At 42.4% G+C, this 26,384-nt stretch overlaps 1 protein-coding gene across 18 annotated transcripts in view; it reads right to left on the reverse strand.

Moving 5' to 3' along the window:
• Cpvl (carboxypeptidase vitellogenic like) overlaps window positions 1–26,384 on the reverse strand; it is a 135,977-nt gene that overhangs the window by 90,970 nt on the left and 18,623 nt on the right. For 12 of the 18 annotated variants that reach the window (XR_012445258.1, XM_074065203.1, XM_074065209.1 and 9 more), the window contains 4 exons: window positions 20,577–20,695; window positions 4,307–4,421; window positions 3,349–3,407; window positions 1,675–1,754 (listed from right to left, as the gene is read on the reverse strand). Coding sequence is in view for 17 of the 18 variants with exons in the window: in XM_074065203.1 (XP_073921304.1) it covers window positions 1,675–1,754; window positions 3,349–3,407; window positions 4,307–4,421; window positions 20,577–20,695 (373 nt within the window). In the remaining variant the exon portion in view is untranslated. The remainder of the gene's footprint in view (window positions 1–1,674; window positions 1,755–3,348; window positions 3,408–4,306; window positions 4,422–20,576; window positions 20,696–26,384) is intronic. The other 6 variants (XM_074065214.1, XM_074065210.1, XM_074065211.1 and 3 more) reach the window with 1 other exon arrangement.

Raw genomic sequence — 26,384 nt, forward strand, 5'->3', positions numbered from 1 at the left:
GCTATAAACAATGGATGCTTTGAAATAGGTTCTCTTTACATGTCATGCAAGAGGAGATGTACCACATGTCAGCAGTAAATACCCACATGGAGGGTCAGTGGGAAGCTGGAAGCATCTTTGGGGGAGGGGAAAGAAGGGGCTTTTGCAATGTGCTGTCTTCCAAGAGACTGATGTATTTCTTTAATACAGAACCTCTGCCCTCAGGGCGTTTGCTAGTTAAACAACTGAGTTTGTTTGGATTTAAGCCAGAAGAGGGTTAGGGTGTGTGGAGAGGTGGGGGTGGTTTCCTATGGGAAGAAGGAGAGTACCACAGTATTAAGTGAGAGACATGGCGCTTGAGTCAACTGAGAACAGCCATCAAGGTCATGTCTAAGAAGGGAGACGGGCGCTGGAGCAGGAGGGAGGGAAGAGGATCCTCTGGGAGAATGAGGATCAGTAATTTGTCCCCAGGATCCACTGTACCTGAGAGTAGAGGTGTGGGGAACTGGTATCCCTCCTGGAAACTGAATGCAAGTGTTAAAATCATGAAATGTGGAAAATGAAAGTGGAGAAGACAACAGCTATATTCTTGTCTGGAATAGCAGAGGGAACGAGAAAGTCTTTGGGAAACTGATCCAGAAGTCCCTTTTTCCTCTCCCCATCAGACACACTTTCCCCTTGGGAATTGGCTGGGTTTGCTACCAGGTAATTAGCAGAATGAGAGAGAGGTGGGGCTGGAGTTGCTGGTTAACTCCTTCTAGCCAATAGGATTCTTTCTGTGGGTTATCATGAGGGATCAAGTGACCCAATGGTATCCAAGTGACCCACAAGAATTTAGGACTGGGTCTCTGGAAATAACTTATAGACTGGAAGATGCTGAGTAAATAAGGAAGGTCAACTTAAAAAAAATAGCTTACTTAAAAATAGCTGCAATGGGGGCTGGTGGAGTGGCTCAAGTGGTAGAGCTCCTGCCTAGAAACTGTGAGGCCCTGAGGTCAAACCCCAGTACTGCCAAAACAACAACAACAAAAAATTAAATAAATGCCTTGATTAAAAATAGCTATAATGGGTGTAAGAAAAAGAAAGAAAAAATTGTGTGTATACCACTTAATCAAATTTTGCATTTTTCTTTTTTTTAAGCAAAAGAGCAATTTTCTGAGATGAAAGGAAGAGAGAAGGACTAGCTAGTGAGCTGAGTTTTCAGCCTGGAAAAGTCATGAAGGAAAAGCTACAGAGTAAAGAGTTGTATCTGAAAGCCACAGGAGAGAGCCTAAGAAAGAAGACCTACAGATATCAATAAGATGTCATCTCCTGGCATATGAAAAGTTAAATATAATTTTGGAAAACAGGAAGAAATGTCGGAGGCATCTGGTTGAAATGCTTGAAAACTAATCTGTGGTTAAAAATTTGTGTTATGTCTCTATTGTTCATAAGGGACATTTTTACAAAATTACAATTATACCTTAAGATTTTAGTTCTCCTAACAATGTTCTTTGATGGCCACTTATACAACTGTTGATGACAAGATAACAAAGTGGAGAAGACACTCGAGAGTATGTGTGTGTGCTCCTTGTGTAGAAATTTTCTTAAAAATTTTCAAAAACTGGATAATAAGAACAAGTCACTAATTCTGCCAGTAGAAGAAATCTCCTATGTAGAAAAATGCTTGATTTAGAGAAGCCCAGACAAAGTTACCTGTACAAATCTCGTGCTACATCATCCTCGTTGACTGCATATCCCTTTTTGTCATCAGTAAAACTGAAGCCTGTGCCCACCTGAAAGGGAAACAAATCAGCAGGTATCAGCACAGAGAAACATGTGCATCAGAGACCTTCAGCTAGAACCCACCTTACTTGTTCCAAAGAGTTCAGATCTTTGCTATCAACCCATGTGTCTTTAGCTTCCTGATAAAGGAGGAAGGAAGAGGAATTTGCCTTTTGCGGTCCTGCCACAGAATCAAAAGACCCAAATCTGCCTCCTCTCTGAAACACGGAGGGTGCATGGCTCTGTCCTGCCAAGAAGGAACTCTTTAGGCTGGAGATAAAAACGTATTGTATATATTCTTTGTTTCTTTATTTGTTAGAAATATGGCCATAGCACCATTTCATCTTCAGTAGATAAGGAGTTTAAAAATGAGCCTCATTTTAAATTATATTGCCTTATTCCTAGAAATTTATAGACAATTGAACTGTAAACCAAAAGAAGAATCTACAAGTGATTTTGTGTCAATAATTTGTATAAGGAATGTACTCCCCACCAGGTATAAAGATTTAAATTTTTTTCCCTAAACACACAAATGAACACAGCATTTAATTCATTTTCTATTTAAATATGCAATTATAGACTAGGAAAAAGTATGGTGGATAAAACAGGTGGAAGGACAAGCATGTTGACTTTTTTCCCTTTGTATTTACTTGTTTTCTTTTTGAACCATCTACAAAGTGAGAGAAGCTAAGATGTGTTGGGGTAAAACTACTTCATACTCGCAGAGGCTGACCCTGAGATACTCTCCTGTTTTACACCTTATCAAAATCAATTTCAGAAAAACTTCCCAAGGAGTATACTGCTTTTTTCCCCCAAATGAGGCATTCTGCTTACCTTGATAGGGAAAGGAGAACAGTTTGGGCCTTTTGTATCTAGAACGCTATATGAAAGATTAGGAATTCCATCAGTGGAAAAAGAGGAATCCCTTATCCTGGATGATATAATTCAGTGAACAGGATTAAAAATAAGGAAAGGAGAGAAGGGAACAAGGAACACTCCCAAATTCAGACATGATAAAACATGCTAATAGAAAAACAAAATCTGAAATGGTTTTCATTTAACAGATTAAATTCTATTTTAAAAAGAAAACAACTGTATCTCTAATTTTAAAAATATATAGTCATACATAATGAGGATCCCCCTTTTTTAGAAATACATCCCAAGATGAACTCATTGTTGTAAGAATATTATAAGCTATACTTACACAACCCTAGATGGTATAGCTTACTCCACACGTAGGAGATGGATATATATATATAGAGAGAGAGATAGTATATAGGTAGATAGATAATATATAGATAGATAGATGTCATCACTTGCTTTTAGGCTGTAATCCTGTACAGCACACTCCTGTAGGGTACTGCATACAGCAAGCAACTGTAACACAATGGCAAATACTTGCATATCTAAACATATCTAAGCATTGCAAAGTAAAAATACTAGGTGATAGGAATCTGTCAGTTCCATTATAATTTTATAGGACCACTGTTGTATTTGTGGTCCATCGTTGATCAAAGCATCATTATGGGGGTATACAACTATACTTAGCAAAAAGAAGCCACAAGAGGCCTGAAATGACCTTTCATAGTGTCACGTGACACTCACCGGATTATCAATGTAAAGCATGGAGATGGTGGTTGTCCAAGGGAAGTCTCTGAGATGAACTGTTAAAATAGAGGAGTTGGAGAGGTAGTTGTAACAAAACATTGCAGGTAAGGCCTCATTTGGTCAGGAGCCCAGGACACCCTCCTTCCCTGCACATGAACACTGCATCATACTTGTGCAGTGCACCTTGACCTTCTCCTCTCCTTGCTTCTTCTCTACTTTTTCCCTCACCCAGAGAATTTCTACATCTAAGATGAAGCCTGAAAACAAACCTTGTGCAACTGGTTCATGAAGAGCCCAAGCAACAATGCCCACTTGGCCAATCCTGTAAATCATCCCAGTCCTCTTGAATTCTCTTCTGCCACCCCCCACTGTAGAGGACAACTTTAACAAAATTGGCACACAAGCTTTTATAATGAGTTGCAAACAAGTTCACATTTGGAGTTCTGACCCAGGGAAAGTAAACAATCTCCCTCAAATCAGACAACAAGATGGAGATGACCCTGGGTTACAGCCAGATGTTGCTCTTTCTCCATTCCTTCCTCCACCTCAGCCCCCATCACAGCATCTTGCTTCCAGGGTATCGTATCATTTAAGTGACTGAACCAAAAAGTGTTCTGTTCCAATGACTAATTAGGGACATAATTCCCTCACTAGACCCATGTGAAAGGTTCTCCCAAACAGTAATGAATACCAACCATTTCTGTAAGCCGAGAATGCTTGAGTCAGCAGCAGACTTGAGAAAATAGCTTAGAACCTTTCACCCAAATTTCAAGGGACAAAGTAGGTCAGGCAGGGCACAAACCCCATGGCTCCTCCTTCTTGGACAGACATTGCAAGAAAGTTGTGTTTTTGCAATCTGGAACTGTTAAGCTAGTCCTCTTAAATGAGTTAGGGAGCAGATACACGGTTCAGACGAAGGACTCTGTATAGGAAACACAGTCAAAGCAACACTTACCAGTCATGTTTTTTGTGACAAGATAAGGTCCATTCTCCACAAAGAGTCCAAACATGGATGAACCTCCTGGCCCACCCTGAAGCCAGAGGGCTACTGGGGCATCCTCTGGCTTCACCTAGACAGAACAGAAAAGCCAGTGACCACCGAGAACGTGCACCAAGGTTTCAGAATACACAGTAAATGTTTGCAAAGCCCCTGTCTTCCAGGGCCTTGACCACATCCCATAAGGCCTTCTGAGACTCCAGCCAAACTCCACTGTAAACAAAGGACTGAGCATCGTCTAGTGTTTGGAACTTGTATTTGCCACATACATGGTGGTGTCTTCCTGTTATGCTGTTAAGTCCCCGCTCGCCAATGGACAGAAAACCCCCTAGATGCAGAAGCTCTGCCTGTGCACGCTGCTAGACACCCAGCATGCTGCCTAGAGTAGGGACTTTATTTTTAGCTGTTGAAACTTTCCTGGGGACTCTTTCGTTTGACTTTCATAGTCCCCCAAAAATCCATTCTCCTCAATGGCTGCTCCCTCCTTAACTGAGAGTCCAAACTGTCATTTTGATTTTATTCATTGACGTCTTCACAGGGACTGGAGCTACTTCATTCAACATGGGGGAGCTGAGGACATGTGATCAGACCAGAGTCATTTAGCTGATGGGGCTGACAGCCACGGAATGCTAAACACAGCATGGATTTACGGAGACGTGGGAGGCATAAACTAGAAAGGGTCACTGGCAGAATTTGGATGTTGGAAATCAGCTACTGGTGGTAGTGATAATACCATCACCTCCAATGACAGGTTTTTTATTCCTTCATTCAGTGGTTTTTCTTTTCTTTTTGTTTGGTGTTACTGGGCTTTGAATTTGGGGCCCTGTGCTTGCTAGACAGGTGTTCTACCACTTGAGCCGCATCTGTAGATTTTTTTGTTTTGGGTCTCAAGTTTATACCTGGACCACAGTCTTCCTCTTTACACTTTCTGAGGAACTTGGATGACAGGCATATGCCACCACGCACAGCTTCTATTGGTTGAGATGGGTTGGGGTCTCATGAACTCTTTCCAGGACTGGCTTCAGGCTACAATCCTCCTGATTGTAGCCTCCCAAGTAGCTACAATTATAGGCATGAGTCACTGTGCCAGGCTCACTCAGTACATATTTACTGAGCACCTAATATGGTATGGCACCCTGCTACAAGCCAGGTGCCTAGTAAAGCAGTTGAGTTAAAAACTCATTGTTTTGGAGCTTACAATTTCACAAAGAATAAGACAATAAATAAGTAATGAGAAAATAAATGTGATGAGAAAGGGGTATGAAAAGGATAGACAAGTGATGCAAAGAGGTTCACTGAAAGCTGAGAAGGTGGGAGGCTCTCTTTAGACAGGGTGAACAATGAAGAACTCAGTGAGGGCCTAAGACTGAGCTGAGACCTGAAGACGGAGGAAGATTCAGCCATGAGCATAGCTGAGAGCAAAGCTGTGGATGGACAGAAATGGCAAGGGAACATTCTCTCAGAGAAAAGATGCAGGTGGGGAGTGCAGCATGGACATAGGTGAGTCCTCCAGAGCCATCGGAAGGAAGCCCTCTTGGCATCTCCAGGACTCAGAGTCAGACCTAACAGTGAGTCCAACTTTGACATCTGGCTGTCTGGATGTTCACTGTACAATCACAGCAAGCAAGGAAAAAATTAACCCTGTCTCTTCCTCTGACTGGGCCAGATCTTCCAGACAGACAAAGGCAAGGGTCACTAAAGTTCAAATGGCTGAGGTCCCCATGCCAGTATAATGTGAGGAGTTTGTAATATGTAACTCAGGGGGAGATGACTTGGATGCCACCACCAAGAACCTGGAGGAAGAATTGATGACACAGAGCCCTACTATGACAGCCAGCACAGAAGGGCTTCTCTCCTTCAGTCACTGAAAGTCTGACATAAGCTCCCTCAACAATGCTGGGCAGGTTCCCAGAAGGACCTCCCTAAGAGAGAGCTGCTGGGGACAGAGGTGTTCTGCATAACAGCCTTGCTGTGAAGGGTCAGATCAGGAGCCTACTCCCCAAGCACTAGGAAATTAAGAGACATAACTAAAGTCCTTGGAACAATGCCTAGTGTATGATAAAAGCACAATAACTGTATGACTGTTGAGATTAAGAAAAGAAGAAGAAACAGCAGAATCCCAGAGTTGCACTGGGCTCTCTAACCAGCAGGATAACAGCGTCATGGGAAAGTGTTGAGTTCCTGCTCCAAACTGTTCAGATTCAAACTTAGGCTTTAGGGCTCCCAAGCTGGGTGACTGGGCAAGGTATGGAAGCTCTTTGACCCTCACTTTCCTCTCCTGTAATAGGAACTGATGATGGATCGACGATTGTACCTACAAAATATGGGTGATGGGAGGATTGAGTGAATTAATTCTTATGAAGTCCAGCAAGTGACATATGGCACATATTCCACAGACGTTAGCATTGCTGCAATAGATAGAGATTTACAGATCATTTGAGAGTGGGAAAGTGGGTTGTTTGGTGGGTTTTCCTTGCTTCTTTGACCCATATCTTCTTTGGGCAGTATTTCACTATCTAGTCCTCCTGTCTCAAGTGTACATGTGACTTGGTGAACCAGGATGTTGTCAGATAAATCAAAGGCAGCCTTTCAGAACTGCTGTGGTGAAGCAGAGTGACTGTGGACTTGGGATCCAGGCAGGTTATGGCTTTCTTGGCCACATGACAGCCATAACATCCTGGTCCTCATCTTCCTCTGGCCAGTTTCCTCATCTGTCAAGTGGCCATAGTACTTACCACACAGCCTCCCTTAAATGATGATGAGCAAATGTAGATGAAATAATGTTATAAACTCTAATGTGCAAAAGAAATATAACCAGCTCTTGTCCCAACCTGCCTGGAGCCCTGGTGTGAGTTTTGTTTGAACGTGTGATGTTTACCTCCTCTTAGATCCTCTGCTTCACTATTTAATGCCACATGCCAGAACCACTTTGCATTTGTATGCACTCAGCAGTGGGAGCAAATTACATATACCAGGAGGTGGAAAAACCATGGGAGCTGGAAGGAAGGAAATTGTTCCTCCTCCTCCTCCCAGCTTCCTGGGAGTATGAGATGCGGGGGCCCTCTGGTTCCAGGGCACATCCGCCCTTGCTTCCTCCCTAAGGTCCCTGTGAACTCCCAGGGCCACGGTGTGCTACAGCAAGCCAGTGGTGCTCTAGGTTGGCCACCCAGTAAAACAAGGGGAGAGTTTTTAAAAAATACTTTTGCCTGGGTTCAAATTCCATAAACTGGGTTTATGGGTTCAAATTCCCATGGCCTGGAATGGGGCAGGCACCCTCAGTCCTTCTTAAAAGCTCCCAGGTGATTCTTGTGCATCAGCAGGGCTGAGAATCTGTGAGGTGGTCAGCTTCAATTTGTCCTTCAGGATGCCCTGTGCCTCTGGTCTTCACTCACCCTCTGGATCCTTCCATGTCCCTTCCTGTGAGCTGGCAGGATGAAAGGAATCTCTGGACTCTCACAAAAACAGCCTGACCCTGAGAGGCCACACTACAAAGTCAAGTCAAACACCCTGGTGCCAAACATCCTTCTTATGCAACTGTGAAGCACAGACGCTACATTCTTAGAATGCTGCAAGAGTAAGAGCACAGGTCCACACCTCCAACCTCAGCTGACCTGCCTCTCAGGAACTTTCCTGAAGGAGGTGGATGAGGCTCAATGGCCCTCCAGGTGGCCTGTTTTTAAAGGAAACACCACACATCTATCTTTCCACTCTGATGAACCAAGCAGCCTGTTAACTAACACCTCCCAGATCAGTAATGGGATGCAGAAGTCATAAGCCAGAGAATAGAGGTGTACAAGTCCAATACTAAACACCGAAGAGCTCCTTGTAGCACAGCATGCATGCAGGTTGTCAATGTCTTCACATCATGTACCATGACATCACAATGTCATGACACATGGTAGTAATTATGTCCACAATAATGCTATGAACTGACTTATGGATAATCCTTTAAAGTGACATATTCAGCTCTTCCAGTGAGAATATAGCTCTTCTTCCACACCCCAAGCCCCACTTAGGAAAGAAGAAAAGTAAATGAAGATATCCTAAACAAAGCCATGTTGCAAAACTTAGGGACAAATGAAGAAAGAAATAACTAATTAATTTACATGGATATAACATTCACAACTTCAAAAATATTAATCACACTGAGGCAGATTCAACAGTGTATGAAACAAGAGAGTGCATTTTTTTTAAAAAGCTTTACATTTTTCCCTTAAAACTTTTTATATTTTCCTAGGAACTGGTGACTCACCCCTGTAATCATAACTACTTAGGAGGCAGAGATCAGGAAGACTGAGGTTCGAAGCCAGTCTGGGCGAATAGTTCTGCAAGACCCTATCTGGAAAACTCCCATCATAAAAAAGGGCTGATAGAGTGGCTCAAGGCATAGGCCCAGAGTTCAAACCTAGTACTACAAAAAAAAAAAATTATATTTAAGAGCATTTAAAAAATCCCTCTGCCCTTACCAACCTTATTGCCTAGAGATGATTACAGAGGTGTTTACATGTTGATTATATTTTCTGTGTGGATATATTGTGGACATCTCACAGCAGTGTGTTGCATGACGCCCTATGAATTTACCATAATTCATTTAACATGTAACACTCACTGATCACCAGCATTGTCTAGAGGTGTACATGCAAGGTTTGTACATGTACAAACTCCTGCTATTAAGAATATTTAATAGGTAAACATGGATTATGGAGCCAGACTGCCAGGGGTTGGAATTCAAACTGCTATTTTCCAGCTCTGTGTCCTTGGGCAACTTACTTCCCTGTCTAATGTCCTCTGCTTGAAAATACAGACAATAACAATGTCTACCTCATTGGGCTGCTGTGTAGAATACTGCCTGGTACATCTTTTTAAGGGCTAGCTCTTTAGTCTTTTAACTGGTGAGGTGGGAAGACAGGCAATAAGCAAGTAACTACAAAGACAAGACAGAGAGGTGAGATGAGAGAATAGTGGTGGGACACTGGTTTGAGTACTCAAAAAAAGGCCTTTGATGATAAGGTAACGTGTAAGCTGAGGCCTGAAAGGTGAGTAATCCCCTACTGGAAAATATTTACATATTTAACGAAGACAAAAATTATTGAGTACTGTGGCAAGAACTGATGAGCAAAAAAGAACAGAAAAAGAAAATATAAATCTTAAAGAAGTGGCAAACAAATCTTTTGAATCTTTAAATGAGAAGTTTCTCTAGTAACAGAAGAGGGTGAGTATGCAGTTCCCATAAATATTGGTCCTTCCTAGATGAACAAGAAACAACTGTGGCTTTGCCTCAGCTGCCCTTTCAATTCTTCTGGAGACCCCTGGTGGCCGATTTGTGAATCTGGCCACCTCTTCCTGAGGGCTTGTTCCAGAAGGAACAGCCCAGAAGGAGGCAGATTATCTATTCTATCAGTGAGCTTTCTACAGGAGGAAATTTCACCACTTCTCACACTAGCTCATTCCGTTGCTTATTCACAGTGATGGTGAGGAAATCTACTCTTATGTCTTCACAGATGTCACTTGAAGTAAGTGGAACTCATCAAAACTAAATTAGTGCCAATCTGACCCATTGCTTTCCTTCCTGAGGAGCATCACTTTATGCTCTGGGTTTTCCTCTTCACCCTCATCTCCCATCAGACCAGACCCCAGACTCTCTCCTTTGCATTAGATGGAGAGAGACAGAGATTAAAGAGATCCTTCTTCTCTGGCAAATGAGTAAGTCAATATACTGTGGGGAGGGCCTAAAGACTTGTCAATTTCAGTACTTTCAAGAAATGAAATGGTATCTTACCCAGAGGACTTTCTTGGAGTGACTCTAGGGAATTTTAGATACCTTACCACATGTTATGGAAGCATTTTGGGCTAGGAAGTCATACATCAGACAGGCTTCTGCCAGTCCCCAGGGCTGATCCATCCCATAGCCATCCCTTTCCTTCCCTCTCAGCAACTTTCCTTCCCTCCTCTTGGTGAGAGGAAACAGCAACTAAACCACTAACAGATCCAAATCAAAGGAACTGCTTAAAATGCAATGTGCAATTAGTAAATTAATTAAGGCCTTCTTCGCACTTCTATATGCAGAAGCTGATCATTTACTTGGTTTAAGTACCATGTTCTATCTTCATGGAAGTCATCAGTACCCCAAGTAAATGTCTTCAGATTCCCCAAGTGTGTTTGAATGGACTCTCTCTTTGCCAGACAGTTCCCAGTTCTGCTAATACTTCAGCTGCCACAGTAACGGTGTTAATCAAAGCAGAGCGTTTTATTTAAAGCAATTAGTTTTGTGACTAGAATTGTTAAATAGCTATGTAATATCATTTTAATTCTACACACATATTCCCAACACATACGAACAACTTACTTAAGACATCTGTGTATTTCAAAGGAATTGTACTTGGGCTTGGTGTTGACACTAAATCTTTCTTTACTATGATTGTTCATATGGAAAATGAACTTTTTCAATGATTTTTCATTTGAAGCCTCCTCATATGATTCCTATGCTCCCTCCCCTTGATTCTCACCACGCTTTGACTTGCCTCATCAGTTTGAACCATCGTCAAGTCAAGCTCACTAGACTGCTCTCTACAGTTCCCCTTCCTGACCTTCCCAACTGACTCTCACTCCCTTTATGAGGTAGCTGTGGCTGCTCTGTTTGTGTCTCCTGCCAGAAAGCTGGCCTTTGAAGAAAACAGGAGATGGAGAAGAATTCTTATTTTCCCTTCTAGATATACGGGAAGAAAATGGCTGAAAAGGTCAGTTACTTTCTTCTCCCAAAGGAAATCAGGCATGCAAAGGTTTCTGCAGGGTGCAAGGATACCATGGAGAATCTATGCATTATTTTTAGCTGCTTTCAGTTTTGTCTCATAAACCCTCTGCTCACATTTCCAATGCCACCAGCACATGGCAAAGAGAAGACGCACAGGGAATGTGTAAAGAGGACAGTCTGTGACTTGCAATGTTTGTTGCATTGCCTGTAGTAGACATATTTCTAGAAAGCTGGGACCCGAATCCCCTTTTCTAAGAAGGGACTCTTCATTCATCATAGGGAAGGCTCATTAATCAGGTTTATATCACATGACCCTCAGCCTTTGCCAAATGGCCCAAGGAAGAGCACCTGATCCAAATGGCCAGGTGCTTCTAGGAGAAGTGCTAATTAACCTCTGTTGATTGCATGATTGAAAGACAAGAAAACTTGGAAACTGTAGGTTGACCAACCCTGTCAAGTACCTGGAGAAGTAAAGCACACTGATCTGCCAAGAGAGAAGAAAGAAGCAGAGTCAAGCACCAGTGGCTCACACCTGTAATCCTAATCATTCAGGAGACAAAGATCAGGAGGATCAAGGTTCAAAGCCAGCCCAAGCAAATAGTTCTTGAGACCCTATCTCGAAAAAACTCATCACAGAAAAAGAAAAAGGGCTGGTGGAATGGTTCAAGGTGTAGGCCCTGAGTTCAAAACCCAGGACTTCAAAAAGAGGAGGAGGAGAAGGAGGAGGAGGAGGAAGAGGAAGAGGAAGAAGAAAAGGAAGGAGAAGGAGAAGGAGGAGGAGGAGGAGAAGAAGAAGAAAGAAGAAGAAGAAGAAGAAGAAAGAAGAAGAAGAAGAAGAAGAAGAAGAAGAAGAAGAAGAAGAAGAAGAAGAAGAAGAAGAAGAAGAAGAAGAAAGAAGAAGAAGAAGAAGAAAGAAGAAGAAAGAAGCAGATGAGTGATGTTAAGAAGAAGAAGAAGAAGAAGAAGAAGAAGAAGAAGAAGAAGAAGAAGAAGAAGAAGAAGGAAGAAGAAGAAGAAGAAGAAGAAGAAGAAGAAGGAAGAAGAAGAAGAAGAAGAAAGAAGAAGAAAGAAGCAGATGAGTGATGTTAAGAAGAAGAAGAAGAAGAAGAAGAAGAAGAAGAAGAAGAAGAAGAAGAAGAAGGAAGAAGAAGAAGAAGAAGAAAGAAAAAGAAAGAAGCAGATGAGTGATGTTATGGCCCTTGACAGACAGGGCTGAAACACAAAGACTGGCTGCTGCAGCTCCTGAGGACTTTCTAGGAAATTCCTGGTTCCTCAGGCCAGTCCAATTCCTGCACTGGGTGTTTCTGAGCACAAGAGAGAGAGTAAGTGGCTATATTGGTTAGGGTTTAACCAGAAGATAGAAAACACACTAATTTTCACTTTGTAATTAGTTAATTTTTGTAACTAGAAAAAACAGCCTTTAATTCTACTACAACTTTACAGTGTTTGCTCTGACTTCAGTCAGTGTAGATAACGCAGATACCATTGGGTAAGAGAGTGAGGATGGAATGCTAGACCACTTGGTCCCCTGGGAGCCTCAGTGATGGCTCAAGAGCAGCACTCAGGATAGGCATTCTGTGTCCATCAAGGAACAGGGAAACTTCAATATGAAAAATATAATGACAATAGGGAAATGCCCTGACCTAAGAGAGAGTGCTCATGGATGGTCAAACCCATAAGGAAGGGGCAGGTATTTCTCAAGGCTGTGATCCAGACTTCACTGGAAAAGGCAGTGGTGCAGCCCACTGGGTCATTGAGTTGCTTGGTCCAAAGCTGGCCAAGTCTGGTGAGAGGACTGCAGAGAAGGCAGGGCTGTTAGGAGCTTACTGACCAACCAGCAGGCCTAGAATGCATGGTGTCCATGTTCAGAGGGCCGCAGTCAGGCAGTCACCAGGACAGACTCAGGACTCTGCTAAAGGTCTTGGTAGTCGAAGTGTAAACTAAGGCAGAGTGCTACTGGCTGTTTCCACACATGGACTGCTGACAGACCCGGCAGCCAGGCCAAGAAAATGCAAAGGCAGGACAGGGAACAGGAAGAGAAGCCAACTTCTTCATGCAATGTCCCTCCAGCGCCCTCTACTGACAAAGCTGAACATCACACTTGCTGAATAGGAAAAATGCTTAAAGCTCTATTAGTTTGGAACAGGTAAGAACTGGAGCTCAGAGGCAAAACAACAGCAGTACACAAACTGGCATAAATAGTCATCACTCTCTAGGTTCCCACACTACAGGTTAGGAAGTATTTGCTGGTCACAAGATACCATAACCACAGCCCAAAAGAATACGCCAAGATGTATTAAGTTATTCGACACTGCTCAATAACTCTTTAAAATTTAGTGGCTGAAGAAAACAGTGATAATGTATTATCCATTATACTTTCTGTGTGTCAGGAATTTGGGGTGTCTGGCTGGGTGGGTCTCACTCAAGGTCTTTCATGAGGTTACAGCCAATGTATCAGCCAGCTAGCAGTCATATGAAGGTGTGACTGAGACTGGATGAGCCTCCCTGAGGTTGGTGCTGGCTGGGGGGGGAAGCTTCATTTCCTCCTCATGTGACTTCTTTACTGCTACCCCCAACATGGCATGAACCTCCCTCTGAATGAGGGATTCAGGAGACAAGCTATAGGCAACAACACCCTTTATAATCTTGGCAGGAAGTCACACACCATCATTTGTGCTACAGGGTAGAGTTCACAAAAGCCAGCCTTGGTTCAAAACAGGAGAGGACTACACCAGGCACATATGCCAAGGGTCAAAGATCTCTGGTACTGAGGTTTAAACTCAGGGCCTTGTGTTTGCTAGGCAGGTGCTCTATCACTTCAGCAATGCTCCCAGTCTTTTTTGCTTTTGTTGTTTCATTTTTCACCCAGGCCAGTCTGGGCTGCAGAGATCCTCCTATTTATGCTTCCTCCATAGCTGGGGCAACAAGCATGCCACCGAGACCAACTTATTGCCTGGGCTGGTCTCAAACTGTCATCCTCCCAACCTGTGCCTCCTGATAGCTGGGATTACAGGTGTGAGTCACTATGTCTGGCCCTCTATTATACTTTTAAAGCCTGCCAGGCAGGTAGAGAGCAGAAGCAAGTATAGAATCCCTGTTCTCTACCACTTTCACTCTCACTGATGAAGTTCTGATACCCAAAGGAGGGAGTATGCCAATGGGACCTGATTCTATACCTTCAGTCCGAGGACAGGTTGTCCTATTGGCCTCCTGGTACACTTTGGGACATATTATTCCAACCAGGAGCACCAGATGGTTTCTTTCCCCCTTACTGGCTGGTTGATACCATGGTGCTGTTAGTCCAATCTTGTGCCACCTTAATTTTCCAGGTACCTGCAGGGTCCTGAATGAATACCTGCCCATATGCTGTTCCCAGGTACCTTGAATCCTCATCCTGACCCAGCCCTTTCAAAGTCACCAGTCAGCTACTGGGATTCCAGGAATCCTGGCCAGTCATTTGGCCAGAGGAACAAAATGGGGGCCCTCAGGAAAGAGGCCTAGGGCCTAATTCTAAACGCCCTCAAGACTGGGTTCCATGGTGTTCAAGGTAACTAATCTAAAACATTTGCTTAAGTGAGTCCAAATTGCCTATGTTCCTAGAAGACAAAGTCAAGCACTGGGTATTTCCCTTTCCAATGAGAAGTAAGATAATTTTAAAAACTAATGATCTATATGTCTTGTTAAGATTAACAGTGACAAATCCCAGTTTCCCTTAGTCATTTCCTTACCAAATAGCAATTAATCTACATTCTTGATAGGTGATCAGTCCTTCTGATTTGGAATTTCCCTCTATTTCATATCTTCTTTAACCACCCAAATTGTGAATGGCTTTGTTGGCATAGTATTTGTGGTAACAACATCAAGAATAATAGTAATGAATAATAATTACAATGAAATAACAACAGCAATGATACTAGGTTTCAGGCACTCCTCCGCTGGGTTTGTCACATTATCTCATCTGTTTCAAAGCCATTGGAAATAGCTATTTTGAACCTATTTGAATTGAGGAAATCAATGCTCAGTGCTTTTCAAAAATGTACCAGAGGTCACCCCTGGCGTAAGTGCTGGGGACACAACTTCTACCCAAGACTGACACTAACTCAACAGGTAATACTTTTAACCACCGTACTCCGGGGACTACTTTTCTCAGAATTTAACACATGATGGTCAAGAGCAAAGATTTCTAGGTCATAGACCTAGCTTTAAATTCCAATGTTGCCAGTTTCTATTTGGGTAACTTGGGACTAATTATTTTCTCTCTGTCATCCTCTTCATTTATAAGATGAGGATAATAATTCCTTTCTCATGGGTTTTTATAAGAATGAAATAAGAAAAGGCTTAGCAGGTAATCGACGTTCACTTAGTCACTCCAGTTGTTCCTTTGGGTTTTGTTTTGTTAGTTTGGGTTTTGGTGATACTGGGGCTTGAACTCAAGGCCTTGCACTTATTAGACAAGCACTCTACCACTTGAGTCATGCACATATGCCCTTTTGTGCTTTAGTTGGTTTTTTTTGGATAGGGTCTCAAGCTTTTGCCAAGCCTTGGCTTCAGACCATGATCTCCTACTTATGGCCTTCCAAGTAGCTAGGACCATTCCTAGTTCATTTGCTAAGATGGGGTCTTACTAACTTTTTGCTCAGGCTGTTCTTGAACCTCGATTCTTCTGAGTAGCTGGGATTATGGGTGTAAGCCACCACCACGACCCTTTTAAAAAAATTATTTATTAACAGCTGCTTCAGGGAGATGCAGCTCTAACCAAAAGCAAGTCAAGCCAGAGCTCCCTGAGCAGGGGGACAGAGCAGCTTATATAGGAAGAATTCCCGCCAACATTCCCACCCAGATCCTTTCATGCAAATAAGGGATTCAAATTTGCAGAGTGCAGGTCCTGCCTGATTATTTTTGCATTTTTATTGGCTTCATTATGCTTTTTTACCCCATGCAGAATGCCTACTCATTTCATCTGCGATATTCCCACTGCACACCAGTTTTGAGTTCTGGAATTCATTACACACTGATTTGTGCACAATAACAGGGGAGTCTCACAGAAATAACAGGAAAACAAACTAATTTGAGAAACAGCATCCCAGAAAATTACTCAGAGGATATTACAAGTGTGTCATCCTTCCTGTATCTCTATTTTCTCTACCTTCAGTTTTTTTTAAAGGGTCATTTCTCTCCTGATGACAATGTCAGCTGCTTCCCTGTGACATGCAAGGAACTCATATTTCTGCCAAATGAAAGGGATTCACCCTTGTCTCAGTGACCACTGATTCTCTTTCTCATAGGTTTTATCTGCTTCACCCAAAATGGTCCTGTCCCATAATATATAGCTGGAAGCCTCAGATATTTGGCTCTGCATGTGACCTTCCCAGTGAGGAATAATCTAACCCCGCTGCCAGGGGATGACACCTGTCACCACACCTGCAGTATAGTCTTTTCATAAAACTCTGCCCATCTGCCTGAAACTTGTCTGTTTTTTCCAATAGAACAATGTGTTGAAAGACCTAATCTTTTCTGTTGTAACTGCCTCATGTTCATGTCTTCTGGGATCATCTTAGATACGTTTATGACTACAGAGCTAGACCCAAAAGAACAGAATCTGGTCAGTGGTTGCACAGCTAGGTTTTCATTTAGTTAAGGGGGAAAATCTTACAACCAACTAACTGCCCAACCATTGTTTAATGCAAAAGGTTTCAGACCCAGTAGAACATGCAGAATCTATACCCCTCCCCCAGAGCAGCTCTACTGTCCTAGAAAATCCCCTGTATTATAGAGAAAATCTATGAAGAGGCAATGGAAGAAAGAAAAACCTGGATTTTTTTTGTTTCTGTCTCATCTCTTCTTCTGTCATTAATTGCTCTTTTTACAAATCTGGATCATTACTAAAGAAGATTCAGCATTCAGAACTAAGTGAGGAACTCAGTGGTGTATAACCAGGAAATAAGGCAGAAGACAGGAGGAAATCAGGCTTCCCCAGCTGGGTGAGGGTCAGAGAGCAGTGAGTGAGAGGAAGGTGGGGTGTGACAGAGGGTAAGCCCTCTGTCCTGCCAAGCAGGACTAGGAAGGTTAACCCCCAAAGGTTGCACTTGCCTCTCTAGACTACACTGCCATTCTAACCCTCACTCCCCAAGGTGCTGGGGAGCGCACACCCCCTCTATCTAGGTTTGGCTGCTCTGGACATTGATTTCTGGTAAATGTGGGTGTCAGAAGCTATGGGCGCAGGGCGGTGACTCATACACTGGAGCAGTGGTTTTTTAACATAAGATCCGCCTGGTAATTCTGCAACTTGTGGGATTATAAATCAGAACCTCTGAGGGAAGTGAAACACAATACAATAAAATCTGAGAATCACTGATTGATTCTCAATCACTCATCTAAGCAAATTTTTCAAGTAGCTACTTTACACAGAATAGTTTCTTTAAAGATGTCCATATCCTGATCCCCAAAACCTGTGACTGTGTTAGGCTATGGGGAAAAGAGGAGTTAAAGTTGCTGATGGAATTAAGGTGGTTTATCAATTGGCCTTGAAATAAGATTACCCTGGATTAGCTGGGTGTAGTGATGGTGGAGAATGCCAGTGATCCAATGTCAGAAGGACTCAACCTGCCCTTGCAGGCTTTGAAGACTGGAGAAGGAACCATGAGTCAAGGATGCAGGCAGCCTCTAGAAATGGCAAGAGGCAAGGAAACACATTCTCCCTTATAGCCCCCAGGAGGATCATAGCCTTGATTTTGGCACACCTTGATTTTAGACCACCGAGACCTGGTTCCGACCCATAACCTATAAAACTGGGCAATAATAAAATCTGCATTGGTTTAAGACAACAAGTTTGTGGCAATTTGTTATAAGAATTAGTAATTCTTATAACACTAATAAGTACTAATAAATGACTGCATTCAATGATATTGATAGAAGTAATATAAAAATTCTTAAGTACAAAACAGTTTGTGAAAGGCATAAAATTTAACACAATACACAGGTTGATTCCATTTCTTGGTTATTGTGAATAGTGCTACAATAAACATGGGAGGACAGATGTCTTCTTGACATACTGATCTCATTTTCTTTGGATATATACCCTGCCGGGGGATTGCTGGATCATGTGGTAGTTCCATTGTTTAAATATTTTGGGGTGGTGGGTACCAGGATTTGAACTCAGAGCCTCTTGTCTTGCTACAGAGGTGCTCTCCACTTCCGTTATGCCCCCAGCCCATCTTTTGCTTTATTTTCTAGGTAGGGTCTTGTGTTTTTACCCAGGGCCAGTCTCAGCTGTGATCCTCCTACCTATGGCTTCCCTTGTACTTAAGACCATAGGTGTGAGCCATCGTGCAGGGCCTATTTTTAATTTTTTGAGTAACTCCATACTGTTTTCAACAATGCTTGTCCTAATTGATATTTCCACCACCAGAAATGGAGTCATGTTAGTATCTATTAACTGATGAATGGATAAAGAATATGTGGCATACATACCATGTAGAATACTATTCAGTCATTAAAAAACAGATGAGATTCTGTCATTTGTGACATGGATGGAACTGGAGGACATTATGCTAAGTGAAACAAGCCAGGTACAGAAGTGCAAATGCTACATGAGCTCATTTATGTGTGAAATATATTAAAAAAATGATCTTATGGAAGTTGACAGTAGAATAGTTATCAGCCCTGGGGAGAGAGTAGGGGTGTAGGGAAGCCTGGAGAAAGGTTAATGGGTACTAAGTTCCAGTTAGAAGTTCATTCTGGTGTTCTATTGCAAAATAGTATAACTATAGAAAATAATGTACTGGAAACTTTTAATAAGCAAGAAGAAAGGATTTTAAATGTTTTCACCACAAAGAAATATTTTAAATAAATAAATATTTGTATTTCCCAAGATAGTCAAATATGAAACTTTAGAGACTTGGGGTTGTGAGGGGCAAATCAAAAAAGATGGGTTAACAAGGTGTGGAGAGAAGAAATACATGTAAGTAGTAAATCCAGGAAAATGATGATTCTAAGAACAAAAACTTGCTAGGAGCTCATAGAAATCTTCAAATCACCTTTGGATTTGAGTATAAACCTGACATCTGGAATAAATACAATAGGAAGCAGAAGGAGGAGGAGGAGGAAGAAAGGGGATAGGGGAGAGGAGGGAGGAGCAGGAAGTAGAGGTTGCCAACTGTTATAAGGAGGCATATTTCTAGACTTAATTTGTCATGCCCCCTTAAGACAGCTGGGCTGGTTATTTTCCTGTTTGCTCCTGCAGGTCCATTCTCCACCCTGCTCTCTGCTCTGACTGAAGGGGGAAAGATCTATGGACTGTACCACAAACTCCCTGGCCCTCCGGCTTCCAGCTGGGCTCCACCAACAGGAGGCACCCCCAGGAGATGGAAGACACTCACACTCTGGTGATGACCTTGCACTTGCCCTGCCTGAGGGTGAACATATTCTTATGTTTTGTGATCTCACACCTTCTTTGCCTTCCTCAATAGTTACACTGAGGATGAATGAGAAATTCTATATGGTCCCAGAATACCTTCCAGAGAAGGTGACAGTCTGAAGACTACTAGGACCCCAGCCAAAAAGTATCTGGAACTCTTCATTTCTCACATAATCTACTCTCACACACCCCACAACGCATTGCTTGGGGTAACTAGATCAGAGGTCATGTGGTAAGGAAAGCAGGAATGGGAAGTCAGGAAAATATAATCCGACAGTATCAATGAAAACAAATTAACTGGAAAATGACCCTGGAATAAGCAATTTACCCAGTTATTATATATGCTACATTGCTATATGCAAATTATATGCAAACATGAATGCCACCCTCCAAAAGGATAGCTTTTTCTTTGCTTTTTTGCCTTCTAAAGCAAATCCAATTTGGCAAATGAAAATAGTAAATTATTCTATGGTGGGATAGAATTTGCATCTGCATCTCAACACCTCTACCAATAACCACAACAGCCTCCCTAAGCATAAAGTGTTGGATTCATGCAGAAGTACCGAGTGACCTAGACACATTCCCACCTGGGTCTCTAGGGACCTGAGCAGACAAGTGACCCCTCCAGCCCACAGGATGGGCAGCAAAAGCAGAGCACAGTGATATGTACACATGCTTAGCTATGCATTACCTGGTAGCTTCAGTCACTCCTCTTGGACTTTCATTGCCCATTCCTGTCCCAAGTATTTTTAGACTAAAACAACAACTAGAAGATAGGAGGAAGATGGTGACAGGAATAGGGTGGTAGTATTAATATTCCAAATAAGGCTACAAGAAATTCAAAAGTTGGATCCCCCACTCCACCTCCATAAACACTTGTTTCCTGCCTGTAAACAGGAATGCCACGCAGGCAGAGATGCTAGCACTTATTTTTAGACAAAAAATATAAAAGGTGTTGTTTTTTTTTTAAAGCTGTGAGTCTGTAGGCTAACATTTTCCCCCTGGAGCCAATGGCCTGGCCAGCTCTTGAGCCCATTGGCTGGGTGCCTTCATGGGCCTACCTGGGCTGGGAAGAACCAGAAGAAGAGGTTGCTGTTGTAAGTCTTATTCACAGTGATGTAGCCAGCATAACTCTTCACGTTCTTTCCTGGAAAAGGACTGACCAAACTCAGTTTTTTCCCTAGTGGAGAGAAAAAAAAATTTACCCAAGGATTAGAAGAAAATACCACACAAACCTTCTCAGCCTCTGTGGGACTTCCTCCAGCAGCCAGATGTGGTCTGAGGTGATCAGGAAGGCTCTGAGGGACCTGGCAGGAGAGGTAGCAACACAGCAAATTCTTGCCTCCTCCCTCCTATCCCACAGATGCAAGGACAAGAGAAAGTTTTAAGCCTTTTAGGGGGTTTGATCCAAAAATATTTTATGAGCTGTATAAGATGTTTTTGCTTAAATAAGAAAAGAAAATCATCTCAGTAAAGCAAGGTGTTCACGCTGGGCCACAGGGAAAGGGGAATGATAAAGTCACTTGGCCTAAAAGAGGTGGCGTGCAGGGAAAAAAAGTACAGCGGAAGGGCTGTCCTTCTGTCCTGGGGAGGCCTGTGCTCCCCACTCTCTCATTTTCATGAAGACAAGTGCCTGCCATGTCTGTTAAGTGCAGTGGATGAGGTACATGGTGACTGGGGGAGGGGGAAATGGAGGGGAGAGGCAGGCAAGAGCCTGAGGGTGACTTCGTGACTACTCAGGGAGAGCCAAATAGGACCATAAGGAAGTCGTAGAGGGCAGAGGTCATGATTTTCTTATGCCAGCCAAGGGACAGGGATGGGAAGGTAGAAAGAGGTAATGCTCAGACAGTTGAGGATGCCCAGAAAACAAAACCAGAAAGAGCTAACAACTACAAGGTTACAGTACCAAGGACTTTACATTATGTGAGAGCTGTAATTATTATCCCCACTTTAACAGATGAGAAAGTGAAGCACAGAGAGGTTTAGTAATTTGCCGAGGGTTGCACAGCTGGCGAAGTAGAACTGGTATGTACACCTAACAGTCCAACTGCAGGGATGTTCACACCCCCATCCTGCCACAGGGTTTTTCCCTAGACTTAGTCATAAGGTGTTAAGTGCCAGGAAGAGGGAGATGTAGTGATTAGGAAAAGGAGTGAAGAAGAAACAGAAAGTAGTAGGGTGTAGGGGACTCAGTAGAAGGGGCACTTTGTATGGATGAGGAGACAAGAATGTGTTCAAGTAAAGAGTGATCGCTCAAGAAAAACTGTAAGTTAGAGACTGGCTAGGAGGTCCCGAACCTTGATCCTCCACACATGCCACCAACTATGAGACTGTGCAAACACCTTTCCCAACTCTACCACATCAGAGAAATCAGCCTCAGTGAGATCCTTTATGCCCAAGGGAGTCGGTGCTACAAATCAGGGTTTTGACCCTCACAGCTAGTTGCTCAACTGTCCCCAGCATGCTGTGGCTTTGAGGGCACAAGTTCCTCTTTTAAATGGGCTCTGCTGGAATACAGTTCCTTTTCCCTAGTACTTTGCTGAGCTTAGTCACTATGACCAGCTGGGTAGCCCTATGGCTAGGCACCCAGCTTCCCTATGCTTCAGCTTCCATTATGAAAGTTGGACTCCTATGTGTCCACAGAAACACAAGAGTCCCTGTGTGCAAACCTGTAAAGACAAGCCAGTACACAGAGCTACTGTCATCTGTGAAGTGCCTGCACTGATTAGGAACAGAGGTGGTGGTGGGGACAAAGGAAGTGCTTCAATGGGCAGAGGCCTGAGGGTCCTGCTGGGCTGGCATAGAAGAAGAGTGTGGGCTTCCTGGTTGGACAAACTTGGAATCCTGACTAGAGCCTCCAGAAGTGGCTTCATTAAACACTGATTCCCTATCACATGTTTTCCAGGAGGATCAAATGAAAAACTGTTTATGAATGTGCCCAGCAGGGAGGTGGACATGTACTAAGGGTCTGGTCAGTGGGAGGTGTGGTTATCATTAGCTGTGGGCCACCACAAATGAAGTCCAGAAGTCTGGAAGATTCGCCTTCGTCAGGCTCAGCCCAGTTCTCCCAGGGTAGGTTGCTCATCCAAACTCTAGCTCTTCTCGTTCCGTTCCCAGGGACTCCTGTCCCTCCTGTCATGGCTAGAATGTCTCCATCAAAACTCACATTGAAATGTAATCAAGGGGGCAAAAACTTAATCTGACTGTGGTATTTGAAGGCAGGGCCTTTGGAAGGTAATTAAGGTTAAATGAAGCTGTAAGAGTAGGTCCCTAATCCATGGGGACTTCTCAGCTTTCAAGACCATGAATAGAATAAACCTTAGTTCATTGTAAATTATGCCATCTGTGATATTTAATTATAGCAGCAGCAAAAGGATTCAGATGCCTCCCCATCAGAAAACAGCAAAGGAAAAAGAGAAGGGTGGATTGTAAAGAAAGAAAAGCGAAGTGTCTGAGAAAGCGAGGTGCTTGCTGACTTTCTCTTTAGACCGCCCTCCCCCCCACTCTTCCCTCCAGCTGTCGTTTCTTCCTGTCTCCTACTTGACTTCTACTTTTCATTAACCCAAAGAAAGATCACCATCCAGGGCTGAACAGCTTTTAAAATATTTTCAACAAAACCATTAATCTTCTCAAAATCAAGCAGAGACACTTCCTGCCCCCCTCCCAAAAAAGGACAAAGGAATAAAAGCTAAGGATTAGAAATGGCTGAGATTCAGACTAGAGAGAGAGGTAAATGGGCAGAAGAGAATTTGAGAAAGAAAACAGAGAAAAATGAGAGAGGTCCAAGTACAATGAGAAAAAAGAGAAAATATAATAGAAAGGAGCTGAGAAAATGGGATATGGGCAAGAGCTGATTGAATCAATCTGTCTCGGAGACCAGCTCAGCACAGGGTCTGCTGGCCTGCCCTAGATTGATTCAGAGGTTCACTTGTCCCTCCCTTTGGGGATGCTAAGATTGACTTTCTGCTACCTGGTAGTTAGGTACATGCCACCCCTTCCGTCCTCCATCTGGAGCTGTTGGCAAGCAGGGAATTTGTCTCATTTATCTTTGACCCATGGGATCTAGCATGCTGATTCACACACTTAAGATACTCAAGAAATATTTTTTAATGAATGAATGTTAGTGAATGGATTGCCACGTGAGTAAGTATGTATGTGAATAACCTACAACAGGCCACCCTGACCTTACACTAGGATTAGCTTATTTCTACAACCCCCCCCCAAGGAAGATGGATCTTGTTGATAGCTTAAATTTAGAGGTCCTTCTCTCTAGTCCATAAAAAAAGTGTTTCACATTTCAAATTTCCATTCATTGAATTACAGTAAAATAATAAAAAGTTCTTTCAACTAACATGATTTTTTAAAATATATTTTTGAATGTCCTGTTCATCCTTCCAGAGTCTATTAATGGAATGTACAAAACAAACTCCTAAGATGTAGGAGTTTTTATCTTTTGGCACTGTGACTCATCATGTAAGTGTTTAAAAAACAGTTTTTAAAAAAAGGAAAAGGTTTTCTTTGAAGTGATTTCGCTTCCTCTTTGCTATTAACTGCTGTTATCTGTTTGTGACATTAACACTTTCTAAATGATTGGATAATGGCCAAAGAAGGGTTTGACCCAACCAGTCAGAGTGCACATCAAATTCACAAACAGTCAGGTCATCCCCAGGACAGACAATAAGTAATAACAAATTAGGACTGGAACAAAATCTTTAAAGTTGTGAAAATGTACTGTTTGTAAACATGTTAAAATTTGCCTCCTGCATTGCTTTTATTCCAGAAAGTAAAGATTTATTCTAGCTGGAGAGAAAATAAACATGCAATTACAATTACATAACATTAAGCTAGCTAATTGGGGATTAAAAAAAAATAAAAATTTCTCTTGTCATTTTGTGAACTACTGTTCATCTCAGAAATGTTCTGTTATGACATTAAGACTCACATTCCTAGGGTTTTGACAGACTCGATAAACAAAAGGGATTTAGGGGATCGAGCTGACCATCTGTCCAGAGCTTCCTGAACTTTCAGCAAAGCGGATGAATAAAATTATCCTTAATTATGTTGTCAAGGCTGCATCTGAATACCCAGATGCACTGACTTTGGATCAGCCACTTAAAATTCCATTCAAAGATCTTGACTGTATAACACAACTTTAGAAAGTGACATTACACGCAGGTTTAGTATATGTTGTCACTCAAAGAGAACTATCACCATGCTTGGCATAGTACAGAAGATGAAACCATCTCCCTGGGAATCTTTCTCCAGTTCTACTTATGCCTATAGCCATGAAATGCTCATAAACAACAACAAAAAATCAGAGATGTGGTTTCCACAATATTCCTTTCACTTGGTTCTACCACATGTGGGACACACAGCATAGTCACCCATGCTTAACGCCTTTGTTTAAGCTGTTTCCCTCATTCAGTATGCATACAGCCCTTTCTCTATTTACCCAAATCTTACTCAACACCCTCCAGTCTGGAGCTGGTCACATTGCACAGTGGCTCATAGAATAGCCCCTGGGGCTGGCAGGCATAGGTTATTATTCAACCTCTTCTACTTACTAGTTTTACACCTGTACGGAAGATACTTAGTTTTAACAAGCCCCAGTTTTCTCATCCACAAATGGGAACAACACTTACACACTTTTCATTAGAGTTGCTCTGAGGACTAAATGAGTTAATGGATATAAAACATGATGCATGCCACATGGATAGGACCCAAAATTAAATTGCATCTATTACATATAGGTACTGTGCTAGGTACTATGAATATAATAGTGAAATGTTCATTATTTATTTTTGCTACTACAACTACCACTATTTTTCTCCCTGAATTATGTCAACCAACAGTTTCCTTCTCAAAATGCCTGCTCACCTACCTCGGAGGGAATCTTTTGGTACTTTAGTATGCACTGCTTTACTCTTTAATTGTTTCATATGTGTATACCTGGTCACTTCAGAAGGCCACAAGCTTCTCAAACAAATGAAAATAAATTACAACAGGCAAACTTTCTGGCAGAAGTCAGGCTTGGGTGCTACACCCGTCTCAGCTACTCCATCTCTATTAACTGCATCCCCTTGGGCATGTAACGTAAGGTATTTGGGCCTTGATGTCTTCATATGTGGATTGGTAGGATTTGGTATGATGCTTACTTTAATTCCCTTTCAGCTCTAAATTAAAGGTTTGGTGTGATTTACTGTTAGTGAGCAGAACTAAGTCATCGGTACCACACTTACTGAGGAAGCTGAAATGACTGCAAGTGAGCCCACATGACCCAATGTGGTAGTCTGAGGTGGTGATATTTCAGATTCATCTTAATCAGCCCGTGTGGTCAGGCAACCATCTTTTCATGACCTTTCTACAAGTAAAAATGAGTCCTTTTTCTTTTGGTGGTACTGGGATTTGAACCCAGAGCTTCAGGTTTGTTAGGCAGACACCCTACCACTTGAGCCACTCCACCAATCCTTTTCACTTTGGGCATTTTCATGATAGAGTCTCTCAAACTATTTGCCTGTGGTTAGCTTTGAACCGTGATTCTCTTGATCTCTGCCTCCTGAGTAACCAGGATTATAGGCGAGAGCCATCAGGGCCTGGCGATGAGTTATTTTTAGAATACACTGATACATTATCAAAGGTCATTCACCTTCCCTTAGTAAAGAGATGGTGAAATCTTACCCAATGTGTATTTCAGGAAAAGACATACAAGCAAGACTCAAACACACCCTTAAAATATGAAAATACCTTGATTTTAAAGAAAACAGAAGTGATCCCATTCTATTGGCTATAAGAACACTTCAAATGAAATTTTCTTATTTTAAATTTCCTTATAGATTGTTTAGATTTATTTTCTATATTTAAAATGATCA

Source organism: Castor canadensis, chromosome 2 (genome assembly GCF_047511655.1).
Source record: "Castor canadensis chromosome 2, mCasCan1.hap1v2, whole genome shotgun sequence".
NCBI classification, from domain to species: Eukaryota; Metazoa; Chordata; class Mammalia; order Rodentia; family Castoridae; genus Castor; species Castor canadensis.